This window comes from Convolutriloba macropyga, chromosome 12 (genome assembly GCF_964194025.1).
Source record: "Convolutriloba macropyga chromosome 12, txConMacr16.3, whole genome shotgun sequence".
Lineage (NCBI taxonomy): Eukaryota > Metazoa > Xenacoelomorpha > Acoela > Convolutidae > Convolutriloba > Convolutriloba macropyga.
In genome coordinates, this window is record NC_134479.1 from 45,710,741 (window position 1) to 45,725,764 (window position 15,024).

Below are 15,024 nucleotides of genomic sequence, written 5' to 3' on the forward strand. Positions count from 1 at the left end.
CGATATTTCTTTAGAATTTAAATCAGGTTCAGTGAACGTTGGAGAGCAAATGCGCACTTTTTTGTAAGAAGTGCGGTGAATATCGCGGTGAATTTTTATAAGAAGTGCAGTGAAATGTTTTTTTTTTCAACGCATTCACCGCAATCACCGCTTTTCTTACAAAAATTCACCCAAATCCTCGAGCCGGGAAGCCAAAACTGGTCTCAACAGATACTTTTCCATATTGCAAGATTTTACAAGATATCCTTGCAGTCCTGTTTAGGGCTCTTTGCTCATTTGAGACTTGAAAAGTTTGTTGGTACTATTATATAAACATTATTACTCGGCCTCTGATCAAATTGTTTGTAAGGCAATTTGTAAGATAATCTACAGCTGAAATAGGAATTTTGGATCTTTTCTGTCAATGACCCCCCCCCCCCCCATTAACCAAAATACCCACACACCTGGATACATATGCAACTACTTACAAATTAAGTGATAGCATTTTTTGTTAGTACCCATTGCTCAAGACAGGTTAACAGAAAAGACCAAAAAATTGCCAATTTCAGTCGAAATTTTTATTATTTAAATTTTTTGGTGATTTCTCGAAGAGTTAGGAACTTCAACACTTTCGAATCTAGCAGTTCGTTTTGCTGTTCTCGAGTTGGTGTCATTTTAGCTCTCAAATACGACGCGTATCTGTAAAAGTTCCAGCTGAAATCAGCTATTTCCATAGCTGTTAGAAGTTTGAATTGTTTCTCGAGCCATCGATGCATTTTGGGTTCCCACGCATTTAGAGAGAACAGTTCGTCAGACGCTTCTTCATCGGAATCGCTGAAAGGATTTTTCCAGGAATCAGTTATTATTCTGCTTTTCCTATCTTAATTTTATTTGCGATGTTTATTGCGAAATTTAAATGATCGTTTTTCTGTTTTAATAACAATAAAAAAACCAGGCCGCCACCCTGTCTAAACATGCAAGGCCACTGATCTTTGATTTTCCAATAAAGTTTGAGGTTGAGCAATGTTGAGAAGTTCTTTTTTAATAAAACACAGCAAAAATTTTTTTGGGGGGCTATCTAATTTGTGCGGTGGCGGACCCTGGTCATGACGTAATGATTGCGCAATAGTCTTTTCATGCGTCCAGCTAGAATCTTTTCATAGCCAATTTCGGTCGAGCACCTGTCTTTTGTAACTGGCCGACCTCTCAATTAGGTCGATTACTTTGACCTATTATTGAAACAGTTTTTTTTTCTTTTTGAACCAATTTTCAGCTTTTGTGGAACCGATTTTCAAAGTTAAATTTTAAAAAGTGATTCCTGGTAGTCGGCTTAGTGAACAACATCTTGCTGATGTCAGTCACGCTATCCACTTCCATATATAGAAGCAACTTCCTTATCTGGTCATCGTTAAAGTTGATGTTGAGCAACTTTAGCCGATGAAGCACAGAGCTTATTTTCAGCTTATCCAATTCATCTAACTCAACTTTGTTTATCGATGACGGAACCATTAATTTCGATGGTTTCTGGAAGTACAGATCCAGCGGTGGAATTTCGTTCACGTTCATGTAATTTACGAGTTTGTCAATAATAGCCATAACGTGTGAACTAATGTCACGTCCATTGCCGTAAATTATGATGAATCGATCATTATCGGTTTGGAGTTCGGCTATCGTTTTCATCATTTCGTTTGAAATTCGGATGTTTTCGATGCTGAGGACTTTAATTGTCATGTTTTTGTTGAGGACTTTCTTGAGCAGCCAGACGATTCCGTCATCACCAACCTAAAAATTATCAAAAACATTCAGATTTTTATCCTCAGAGAATTACTATATTTACTTTCCATAACCTATAAAAGACACAATATAAATAGGTGCATTCTATAACTAAATATCCAGTTTTTGTACGTATAAGATACAAAAAGTTGCAAATTACAGAAGAGATAACCAAAAAGGAATTCAAATCACACAAATCACTCTTTTCATATTCATTAGTAAATTGATTTCATTGAAATGTTGGGTTTCGAATCCCAAATTGACCTTGGCAGAATAAGTTAAAAAATGGCCGAGAAAATCTTCTAAAAGTTCCCAGGAGAAAATTGTATGTTAACCTGATTTCCACCTAATCGCAGGTATTCTAGTGTTGTATTCTTAGTCAGAGCCAGTGAGAACTTCTTAATAGCCAGCATTGTCAACCTGTTCTCACTGACATCCAGCATTTTGATTCCTCCTTGTTTCTTCCACTGTTTGAAGGTCAGACTGAAAAACCTGTCCCCTGTTCCATTTTTGGCAAAATTGAATATTTCCAAAGTGTTGTTCGCTCTCAACATTTTAGCCAGAAGTCTCCACACTTTGTCACCTGTGAAATACAAAAGGACATTTGTTCACATCAATACTCAATACCCAATCAAACAAATATCAGTTTCGACTGGTCGCTGGGTATTTTTAATCACAGCTCAATTTAATAATAGTAAATCCTTATTCGAATTCTCAAACTGTCATCACACATTCTCTTAATTTCCAATTCTGCGATGCCTTTATTTTTTCCATATCTTTTTTTTACTATTTTTTTTGTTATTATTGTTATTTTTTTACAACAGATTGCTCCTGTTATTAGTGAAAAAAATTTAACTTATCTTTTTTTCAACCGTTTTTATTGAGTGACAATTTACAAGAAATTTAAAAGAGTGAGTTAAAATTTGTGACCTATATGGGAATTGTACTTTTCTTTCATGTCTCTAACCTTGAATCCGATTCCATGCTAAGTTCAGATCAAAAACAGACAAATTTTGCATCAACGCCTCAATAATCAACAAGGCACTTTGGGACTCGAGTAGGTTCTCTGAAACGTCCAGAACTTGCAGTCCATTGTTGAGCTTCAACGCCTTGCAGAATTCTTTCATTCCTGTTCGTGTGAGACCGTTATTACGTAATACGAGAGCCTGCAAATTGTCGTGTCGTTCAAGTGCTCTGTAGAAGGGATATACACCATCGTTTCCGAGTTTGTTTTGAGCTTAAATAGTTCTGTGTTTCTTCTTTTTATGATTTTCTACAATTTTTTTTTATTTATGAACAGAAGCAGAAGAAAGTTTTTAAAAATTCCGAATAGCAAAAAAAACTTATGAAAAGACTTTTGCCTACCCCATGAAAAGACCACAATCGACCCAAAATGCCTATGAAAAGGTTTTTTCTCGACCCGTGAAAAGAAATAGCCTCGATTTTAATTAGGGTCTAATTTAATTTATTATTTACACCCCGACCAGCAATTGATAGGTTTTCCATAATTCCAGGTCTAGACTAGAGGACTTTCTAAATTTGGCGTAGAAAAACTGACCACATCAATTAAGAAGCAATATTCTATCATATTTTGAGATTTTCACATAGAAAACTTAGAAGTCATTTAAGAAAAAGAAACACATCCCTAAATTCAGTCGAAGTATGAACTTATTCTTGACCGCCATCTCCGCAAATGCCCGACCTCCTGTGGTCCCGATTCCGTTGTCAACAAGGTCCAGTTCTTCTGTCATTGTGTTGTGTTTCAAGCCATTAGCCAGACAAATGGCCTCCTTGTCGTTCATATAATGATGTCGCATAGTCACACATCTGTCAGTCAATCGTTCTATTATGTATGATATCGGGACTACGCCTTCAGTTTTGCATGAGGCTTCGTATATTGTTCGGCCAGTACCTTTTAAGAAACTGAGGAAAATAATTTAATTTAAAGGCTGAAAAACTCAAACAGAAACATTCTTTTTAAATGTTTAAATTATCTACAGTATTTAACTGTATTAAATTGGCCCTGAGGTAAATCGCTATAAAATGCAAGCTAATCGATCATTTAAATGCTTCAAGTTTCGTAATAATTTTCATAAGCAATTTCTTTATTAAACTGTTGATCTGCTGTTTTGATAAACATAGCCATGGCAACCAAGTTAATTGTTAATTTATAAAATTTTTAAAAATAAAAACTGCCTCTAAAAAATTCTTCAGTTTCGATTTTTATAAATAGAATAGTCAAATAAAAAAACACATTTCTCATAAAATGCAAAATCAAATTTCACGGATCTTTTATACGTTGGATCTATACATACATGCAAATAATTCAAGAATTTACTAAAAAATATTATCAAACCAATCATTCGCACGACTGAGGTGGGTTTTTCTAATTCTTTTAAATAGCTAAGTTTCATCTTTTGTATTTCTCCCTTGTTTATTTGTTTATTTATTTGAAATTGTTTATTTATTGTCACCATTATCCCTACCTTCATATATATTCTGGATTCCTTTTTCCAGTTTTGCATGTACGTCTTCCAGTTCCAAATCTGTGTCGTAATCACTGTCGGTGCCTGGAAGGACAGCCTCGGCTGCTGTTATGAATTTGGGCACAAAAGACAGTTGGGTTCCGGAGTCTACCCGAAGTTGCTCTATTCGTTCACGGGTGGATCCTCGCGGGGCGAATGTGCTGCTGGCTGATTCGTCCCAATTTTCATAATCACCTTTGGAAAAGAATTATTCGAAACAATTCACTTTTCACTTCATAAGATGTCATCTCTTGGTATTTTTTTTTTAATTTTTAAAACAAGAAGCTGACCATTTAATATTTTTGAATTATATTTACCAATAATTTGATGACTAATTACTAAAGTTACCTAATATTAATTAAGTTTAATAATTTTAAGTTTGAAATAAAATGAAAGCAATATTGAATAATTTGATATAATGGAGATGTTGTTGACGGGAATTCCAAATCGCATGGTTCACAATCTGCAAAATACCTTTGCGTCACATAAAATTCCTGACAACATTTTTTGCTGCTATTTACAAACTCCGATCAAAAAGTTGAAATAAATTTAAAGTTTTACCACCTTTGAACAAAATTACATACGTACCGAATTGCTTTTCCATAGCATCTCAATCATATTTTTTTTCAAGGCCATCTTACTGGATTCAGATAAAAAACTCTTACTGTCAAATTCATCAGCTCCACTTTCTCCGCTTTCTTCTTCGTCCTCACTGAACTGCAGAATTCTATCCTTCAAACTTCTCCCATCTTTCCCTCTCCGACTCCCACCGCTGACGTCACCAAGGTCGGACGCTGGTTGCTGAAACAATTAATCGAGGAAAGTGATTGAATGTTTTCAGCTTTTAACATCTGGGCAACTCTTGTCTACATCTCGTCTCTCAAAAATATCCAACTTGTAATGGGAACGATGTCCTGTGTAGTACTGGTTTAAGACCAGAATTTGGGTTGACTCAGAAATTAAATTTGGATTAAAGTTTGAATGACCCACGAGACGACTTCGGCTCCAATCTTGAAGGAAAGCTGAGTTGAATTTAAATAAATTTGAGTCTCGACCATCTAATACAAGTCAGTATTTATCCCCACTTTTTGCTCTTAGTCCTAGACTTCTTATGTCTTTTCAGGCGAGGCATCGTCTAGTGTCTCAAATATCAAAATATCATTTAGAAATTTTTGACAAAAACATATAGTTACATAACGCGCTGCTTACTTGACTTCCCTCCCTTGAAACAATTTTTCCATCTCTTGATTTACTCTGAACAGATCCAGGCTTCGAAGACTGCTTTGAACTAACTCTGGATTGTGGCTTCGAAACAGTTCTTGCACTTTTAACTCTGCTAGACGCAACTCGCGAACTTTTTGAACTTCTTTGACCCGGATGAACACTTGATTGCACTCTCGTCACGTCACCAGACGTTCTAGAATGTTCTGCGACATGATCGTCATTTTCAGCCAAGGACATTGAAACAGTTCGTTGAAGAGGTTGTTCATGATCCTCGTTTTTGATTGGCTGATTTTCGGGGATAATTTCTCCATCGGGCTCTTGTTGGATAATGCTAAGGTTCTGAATTTCGCCATCTTCTGGAAAACCTTCAGCGGTTGTTGACCCCGGTTGTGGCGTTCGAATGTATCTATCAAACACATAGTGTGATTTTTTAGACTTTTGAGCCATTATAAAACTTAGCGATCGCTAAAATTTTTGTCTATAGTTTCATAGTTATAACCAGATTGTAAATCTCAAGCGATAAAGCAGTAACAAATGCACGTGTTTATCGGTTGTGTACAATTTTACGCGATAGTAATTAAAATTTTCATTGAGAACGCTTTTTTTTCAATTCAAGAAACTTTAACTGCGAGAATTTTCAATAGGTGTGGTTTTTTTATATTCGCGGTCTCTTATTGATGCTGGCGATATGTTGTAAAATAGCTCGGTTCTTGAAATTCAGCGGTGAAGAACTTCTCAAATTGAGGTCCCCGAACAAGTTAAGCAACGGTCTTTGTTCGCAAATATGAGATTTTTAGAGCTCAGAGTTGAAAAGTCTGTCCAAGTTTCAAACACCTATTAAGTAGTATTTGCAGAATGGAGAATGCATGGATCTTCACCTTTTGTGCCCCCCTTCCCACCTTACTGCCGTACCCCCAAATGCACGTGCCATATTTTTTCATAAATGTACTAGAATAGATCCTAACAATCCTAATAGATTTCCGATCTTGTTTTATTTATCAAAAATAATTATTACAGGGCAATATTTAAATTGTTTTGATTATTTTGAATTATTCTGCGTATCTTTTTGATTTAGTGAAAAAATTACAATGCATTTGCCAGTATGCAAAATCAATCACCACTTCACATTTAAGACTTGCACACACTCAATGTGAAAGACTGTTTTGTTGTCAAAGAAGATTTTTTGTCTAAATATGGCAACTTGAGCGTCAAAATCAAAATTTTCATCATAATATCGTAATATGATTTTTCTTGCGAAGAGTTTGAAAAAAGCATAATATTTTGTTTGAATTCCGTGTCGTCAGTCAAATAGCTCAGCACAAAGTAAACAAGACGAGAGTCAACCACTTTTTTTCAATTATTTTTTGTCATCAGAGAGAAACGCTGTTTAGTTATTGCTGAGATTTCTTTTGTCGAAGTACAGTACAGTACTCAAATTGTCAAAATCAAATCAGCCAATCCAAAGTGCCAGCCTACGAAAAATTCTGAAGGATAGCTTTTTGCAGCATTTTTCTCTGTTAACGTTATTGTCTGTTGACTTTCATACATTTTTTTGTATTTTACAATATGATGACGAGTGCATATTAACCAACTTTCCAGAGTCGAACCAGCTTTCCAAAGTCTGGGAGCAGTTTTCAATATATCCATAAATAGTTGTTATTTGCACTCACATGTTCTGTTTTCGATAATATTAGAGGAAGGAAAACTTTTTGCTGTAGTCAATGCTAAACCAATATTTTTTACTGTCTGGTAATTAAACGTGCAGAAAAATTGTTTTTTTTTCTGAGATGGGGTACATAGGCGCTGAATATTTGCGAAAATGGCTTGTTTCTCAATAGGTCAAAATTTCCGAAGCATGTACAGGGGTTGCACAAAAATATGATAATGCATGCTTTGTTTTTAATGGAGAAAATTAAATCTCCGGTAGTTTTCTATTAGTCTTTCAAACTTGTAATTCCAAAGAACATTTATTAACCGGAGAATTATTTAAAGTGTGTCGATTACAATAAGTTGTTTTGCATTTCGATAGATTACAAAAAATCAGCACAGAGATGAGAAAGAACCACTACTTCTTTGTCTCTATTATTGTTGTGATATCAGAAAAAGAAGGCAAAAACTTCGACAGGATGGCGTTTCGTAGCCCGCTAAGAGAAAAGATGAAAGACAACCTTTCTCAGCACTTTTTTCTGACAATTGTTTTGCTAATTTGTCAGTAAGATTTTCACTTACAGTAATACAAGTATTAACTTCATCAATTTAAGTCTTCAGAGTATCGATGGCAGTTTTTTTCTCAAAAACACTTGTAAATGTAAGGGTTACCATTTACACTTTGCTCTTATTCAGAACAAAAAATGAAACACTACATTCTTTTGCTGCGCAAATTTCGGTAACACCACTTAGGAACACAGTTTGGCTATCGCAGTGGTTTTTTGCTAGAATTGCTGTTTTCAAAGCTTTAAGATCATATTAGATAACACTTCATTGTGCCGCCAAACAAAGAAAATGAGAAAGGTAGCCTGTTTGGGCGTTTTTTCTGTCAATATTTTTTGGTTAAATTTACTACAATTTTTGCTAACAAACATATAGTGACGATTACATTTGACTTTTATCAATTCGAGACCTCATCATCTTACTGGGATCAGTTTTCTCAAAGAAGTAACTAAAATTAACTGTTGATTGTTTTTCATTTTTTTTAATATAGGAAAACAATACGTACTCATAATTTGACAAAAAATATTAAGTACTCATAATTTGATATTTTGATTTCTGGAGATTAAGCATGCCAAAAAAGTGTCATTTGGAATTCAAGGGAAGAAAAACTGAATTTCGAGATCAATGTACTATTTTTTTTGTCTCGGTTTGAAAATTTGTACTGGGGTTGCACAAAATTGCCTTAAATGTCAATGAAACAATTTATAACAGTGTTTTTACAGTTGAAATATTGAAAGCATGTAATAGTTTTAATGTTTGTTCTATGTCAAGAATGTATCCCTCGCGTAGTTTCAGACTAATCTTTAAAATTGACGTTCCGGTAATTTTTCTAGCTAAATTTAGTTATTCTAGAAATGTGTTTCGAATATAAAAAGTTGTGTTGCATGACATAGTGTTGCACATTTTGGCTGACATGGTGCCATTGACAGAAGGGAGGAAAGAGAAGGGAGAAGGCGGGTCAAATTCATCACTGGAGCAACTTTTCAATTGAGACTCAAAGCGCCCCGGCATAGTAACAGTTGACGACGGCATGTGTCTAAGCAACAAGCTTAAAAGTATTCCACCAGATTATGAAGTTAACTTCAAAGTATTAAACCCAGTATCACAGACCGAAAGTTGTACGTCATCAGTTACAACAGCAATCAATTTAATAATTGAAGCGGAGAAGTATTTTGTCATAAAGAAAGCAAATTAGAAAATTTGATAGCAAATTCAGAAGTCACCAATGAAGCTCCGATGCTGGATACACTCAAATTTAGACCGCCGGCATAAAATCATTAATTTTGAATGAAATTTGGCTCAAGGAAACCAATTTTTTCCATCTACACTATCAAATTTTACAATAAATTTGACGCACTCGTGGCACAAAACTTTTCTGCCCGGGTCGAGAAAAAAATGCAAAAATATGTAAGATAAGCGGTGAAAAGTTAGTTTTTTCACCGCAAATTTCGTACATAATTTTGCGGTGAAATGCGGTGAATGCGGTGAAATTATGTAAGTTCACCACTAAGTTGAGCGGTGAATTTATGTAATTTCACCGCATTCACCGCTTATCTTACAAAATTTGGGCACTTTTTTCGAAGCAGTGAATTTATGTAATTTCACCGCTAAATTCAGCGGTTAAATTATGTAACTTCAGCGCTACCAGGCGATAAAGTTTTTTTTCACCGCATTCACCGCCTAATTTATTTAATTTCACCGCATTCACCGCTTATCTTACAAAAATTTCCGCATTAACCGCTTATCTTACATAATTTTGCGTTGAATGGCGGTGACACCTCGACCCGGGTGCGTAAACTTAGATTTCAAAAACTTTTGTATCGGAGATTTTTTCATACTGGTCTTCTGTAGTGATTTTGTCAGAATGTCTTCTGTATTTCTTTGTCAATTTTCAAGAACATCAAATCAAACTGCGCTCACTTGGTCATCTCCTAATTTAAAATTACCACAGAAGGTGTGAGAGAGGCAAACGGATCCTCAGCTTACATAGCACGCAAACTTTGCATTCTGACATCGATTGGCGAACAAATTGTTAAATATCATCTTCTTGCCACAGTCAAACTCAACATTATTTAAGATAATGGGATGCTATTTTTATAATAGCGAAATAATTTTTCCTCAGTTGAAGGACTTCTATATCTGCCTAATTAAACTTGTTTAATGCCCCCTACCAAAAAAACTGAGACAGCCAAAAAAACTTATGTTGACAAACAAATTATGAGTATCTATTTCAGTGAATCAGCAGCATCTTTCATCGTTCGATTCACAAAACGAAAATAGAGTTCTGGAAAGTGAAATTGGACTAATTGAGCCGTCAACAAAACTTGATTTTAAAACGACTCTGCTTCTTTGCTATTTTGCATCATATAGTAAATCTGGAAACCGTCTGAAGAAAAGAAAGTTCGGGTTTATCAATCTATATCTTCACAGAACAACAAAACTGCAAACACACGAGATTAAATTTTAATGATTCTCACATCAAAGCCAGCATTATTCAAGACTCCAGTTGACTCTTCGCTACTGAACAAAGCAGTTTCTAAAAACTCAACAATATACAGAAAGAACTACAGGAAAAAACCAAATTCATTGATGATAACGCTACACTGATGGTGTTCTGCGCGCCACTCTCGAGCCACAATGTTTTCTGGTGCACAAAAAAACAAATGTCGTACCAAAATTGATTTCAGAAAAATGAAGTTACTCGATCCAACTTAAGACAGAACAGCAGATTCAAATTTCTCAACAAGTTTAAGTGAGCCTCAATTTTCAACAAACTCGATCTATGAAAAACAAACGAAAAATAAAAAATCTTCTGCTAAACTGTCTCAAATTTTGCCCGGAATAGTATAGGTTTGCAAAAGTGTAGATTGCTTAATTAATTATTATTGTAGAGCATGATAGAATAATTTCAAATCCGAATGCAACAACAGTTATTCGCCTAAAAGAAGAACCTATCGCCAAATTACGCAAAGTCAACAACAGTTTTTTTTGTTATTTTTATATATGCAAAAAGTTGAAATACTAACAGCCTCAGCTTTCGAAAATTCCTGGATCAATTTTTGCGCAATGTAAGCCAACTGATGACTGCCATTGACGATTTAGGCAGCGGTGCTTTTGAATGAAGAAACCTAAAACAAAATTTAGATCATTTGTTGCCTTCGTTCAAACATTGGACCTTTAACTGTCTATTGCTAAATCTAAATTTTGTGTTCGAAACACTGATTTTTAGACTGATAAACAAACTGAGTTTTTCGTTGCCCGCAGAAAAAAACGTGGACAATTTATTACATTTTTTTAAAGACTAAAGCATTGAATAAAGCGCGTGGAATATTTGGTTGTATGCTATATTTCTCAATATTTATCGCTAACTTAAATGTGATTCTCCAGAATTTCGTCGAATTAATGAGTAAAGAATCTGTTTCATTCCCTACTCAAGAATACTTCAAAAAATGCCGGAAGTTTTATATTTCGCTTGGTGGCAGAATGCATTTCATCTCTGAAAGTGAAAAAAACAGATGTTAAACCGAAAGAGTCAGTGATGCAAACTACTACGCAGCAGGCTATACGTTTTTGTTGAATAATGTTAGATTTAACGAGCTAAAAGGCCATATTATGCTAAACCGATAAAAGAAACGATAAAAACATCTTGAGGTGAAACATTGGCATAAAAGTCCTGGTTTTTGACATCGAATTATATTGTCTTAGCGATATCTATGCAATTTTTTCTACATTTTCAGAACCTATTGCACTACATAGTAATCTGGAAATTTCATTTCTTTCAGCTTCGTCATGAACAAAAAATTTGCTTTGTTTTTTCAAAAAAATGTTAGTTATTACCATCATGGCCATTGGTAGGATGATAACCGAAAGCAGGGTTAGGTTTTCTCAACGAGTTAAAAAATGTTTTCTAGCTATCAAGAGAGCCAACAGTGCCACCATCATCTTCATATAGGATCCATGGTTCTTTATGGCAAATTTTCTAACCATTCAAGCATTAAGGTTCTCAAATATGAACTTATAGTCGTTTGCCAAGTTGTTTTGGATGGTCCTTGACAACTCGATAGTTGAGTTCATTTGCATGGCTCTGAGTGTTTTTTCACTTCAGACAGCAGGAATGTTTTGTTGTCAACTTTAACAGTTTAAAAAAGCACCACCCGTTGTTTCTTCAATAAGAATTCGAAAAGCATTAATATGTTATCTTGTTGCCATGTATTTATCACAAATTTTTTAATAATCAACAGATCGCTTCTCTTTTTTGTAGTCACACGTTCTATTATAGTTGTGCTTAAAGAAACAGGGAGTTTATGTCTCACTTTGTCCACTGGTCTAACAGTCTAGCAAGGTTTTTGTTCTTTGATGCGTTATCCGCTCTCCGTCGTGCAAAAATGAGATGAAGCATCAACTTTAAAATGAATTGAGGTGGTAGACAGGATTCCAACAAGCTGTAGGTGAACTTTAAGCCTTCAGCGCTCAGCGCTTTCTGAGCTTAGAATCTCATGATGCTCTTGCATAGCGCTATGTTCGTTCTACTTAACGTGCCGATGAGGATCAGGAGTAATGTCAAAGATCCCCTCCCCTCAAATAGTTTTAACATTTGGAACAGTGTGTCTGATCGGACCTTGGGTTGTACATAAAAGACGAAGCTGTTATTACTCTCAAAAAGTATAATAATTTCACGAGTGAAGAGTTCAAACATACTGGTTAAATAACTAGCAAACATGTTGTTACAATATAAAAAAGGGGCCTTTCCCATTATAGTCCGCTCCCCAAGTAATTCAAGCCCTCCTGCTTTGGTTTATTTATGGTATTTGGGGCTATATGTAAACTGACTACTAAGCTAGGGTTTGCAGTTATGGGAAAAAGCCAAAAAATTTATAGCATCGTTACGATTAAAAAACAAATTGAAAGACAATCAAGCATGAGACGACGTAAAAAACCAAATAATTGCTCATATCCTTGAAGAACAGAATGTAAACACAATAAAATTTATAGCAAAGGTCATTGATCTAAGCTGAATCAAATAGCTACTGATTAAGTCTAGCTACTAAATGATTCAAATAGATACTTATAACGGGAGGTACTCAAAAATAAAAGGAAGAAAACATAAAATTAGAGAAGCGTGCCTTTGAACAGTGCAGCCCTCCTTCTTCAACAATTGCAGACGCCAAAAATTGGCTACTTTGTAGGACTTCTTGCGGGCTCTACATCCCCTTAGACGTAGGAGACGGCTTCGCATGAGTGCAAAACTTACCTTGTTTGGGATTAAGTTTATTGTGTCTGAATATTGCTCTTTTTTGGTTTTTTTGGCTAACTTTTACTAGATTTTGGTAGCTGAGGGGCCAGCACCATCAGCGCAGGAAAAAGTTAGGGGATTAAGAGAACTGTTTTCAACTTCGAGAATGCTGTTCTCATATTTTTGGTTTTAAGCTGTTCGTGATATGAGTAGGCATTTTTGATGGTTTTTGGGAATGAAGATGCAAGGTGTTTGAAAATATTGATATCAAAAATACTTCCAGAAAATTGAGTTTCCCAGAATCCATTCGCTTTCATGTCCAATCGAGCGTCGTCATCAGTGCTTGTGGACCAGACCCTCGTTACAGAAGATGTTTATGCTCGAAAAAATTGCCCAGTGATTTAAAAAGTCACTTGCATTTGCGTCGTAATCATTCAAACAAGCAATTACATTTAATTTGAGTAAACTGCTGAGAAGAACGAATTGTCCATTAAAAAAATTGATTTGAAAAAAACGAACGTCTTCAAACATTGCGCTCATCGTCAGGTTTAACTTTGGAATAAAATCATTAAAAATTACAAACACAAGTCTTTGACTCTATTTTTAATTTCTGAGAAATGAGTTAATATAACAGCAATTTTTTGATTTAAGTTACATTTAAAATCACATTTACATTATTTTATCTTTTTTACACTAAATACATTTCATTCTTCATTAAAAGTTTATGAAATTCCCGGGTATTTTGTTTCCTCTTTCTAATAAATTGTTTTCATTTTTTTAGCTGTTGCCGTCCTCTATTTGTTGGGGTCTAAAAATTTTCAAGTTAACGATTAGCATGTAATGAAATAAATTTTGATTTTCAAATGTCATATCGTTTGCAATTAGACTAATACTTCAATGTCAATTCCCGTCTCAAGTACTCGTCACGCGTGTTTAGTTGCGGTTACAGTATTTCAAAATACTTTGCTTTTTTTGTCAGTAGTCTTTCGACCACGACATGCATCTAGAACCTTCCTTTCAATATTATGCGCTGTACTACAATTCACAAGGTGTTGTCCCACAGGAGAACCGTTCTTTTGATGCTCCAGAATTTATGTGGTACCATATTGGCTGGTTTGGCAAAAATAGAGTGAAGTGCTTTCATAGCATCTAAATTTATATGTCACATACGATTTCAGAGTTTTATCAAAAGATCATTTGAGTTTAGACAAGCAGGATCCTAAGTTTCTGGTGATAGTGATTCGTGACTATTTTGTCCAATGTCTCAATAAGAATACCGGATGGCCGATCAGTTGGAAACTGATTTGCAGTCCACATCTGATTTTCTAAGAGCTACACATCAGAAGATTGCCTGTCACTGGTTCCATTGAAAATCCTATGTATAGTTTAAATGAAAAACATTTTTTTCATGCGTTGTGACGGTGCACTACTAGGGAACTTTAAGATTATGGTTGTTTAGGATTATATTTAAATTGTGTCATTTTTTATTCTGTCCTTTTGATCTGGTCGGGTCTCTACGTTTAGCACTGTTGAATAAGTGTATCTTCGCATTTGTCTGCTTAGGGTCCAGGTACTGCGTCCGCGATGCTCCTATGATTAGTCTCCTTGAGAAGCTACGAATTCTCCTTGTCTTGAAGCACGGAATCAATATTCACTAAGAAAACCTATGGCATATACAATGATGGAAACATTAAATGGATGCATAATTATTTAAGTTATTTTATAAACTATATACAAGTTTTTTTTATAATTATGCAACAAACTCTTTTTTTCAAAAAAAAACCTAAACTAAGATAAGCTCCTCCCCAACTCTTATTGGTTATTGGCTGGACGGGGCCCTCCTAGCAATAGGTCATCAAAGACCAGTTTGAAGTGTTTAAATTTATCAAAAAGATAATAATAAATACAAACATCAGCTGAGAAAGTAAAACAAAAGACAGACAGCATTAGAAAAAATCCCACTAACGACAAAAACAGATTAGTCAAATTAACAGCACCCTTCTTCAAACACAGCTCCCAATTAAGCATCAAAATTTTTGCGCCACCCAGGCGTCCTTGACCCAGAAATGCACAGGATGG

General features: G+C 35.0%; 1 protein-coding gene across 1 annotated transcript; it reads right to left on the reverse strand.

Annotated features, from left to right (window-relative positions):
- Positions 1–1,248: 1,248 nt before the first annotated feature.
- LOC142350510 (uncharacterized) lies at positions 1,249–6,069 on the reverse strand. The gene is made up of 7 exons (XM_075402360.1): positions 5,487–6,069; positions 4,943–5,078; positions 4,239–4,472; positions 3,398–3,664; positions 2,720–2,989; positions 2,088–2,335; positions 1,249–1,761 (listed from the first exon to the last, which is right to left on the reverse strand). The coding sequence occupies exons 1-7, from the start codon at positions 5,946–5,948 to the stop codon at positions 1,249–1,251; spliced, it is 2,130 nt and encodes a 709-aa protein (XP_075258475.1). The 5' UTR covers positions 5,949–6,069.
- Between the last annotated feature and the right edge of the window lie 8,955 nt (positions 6,070–15,024).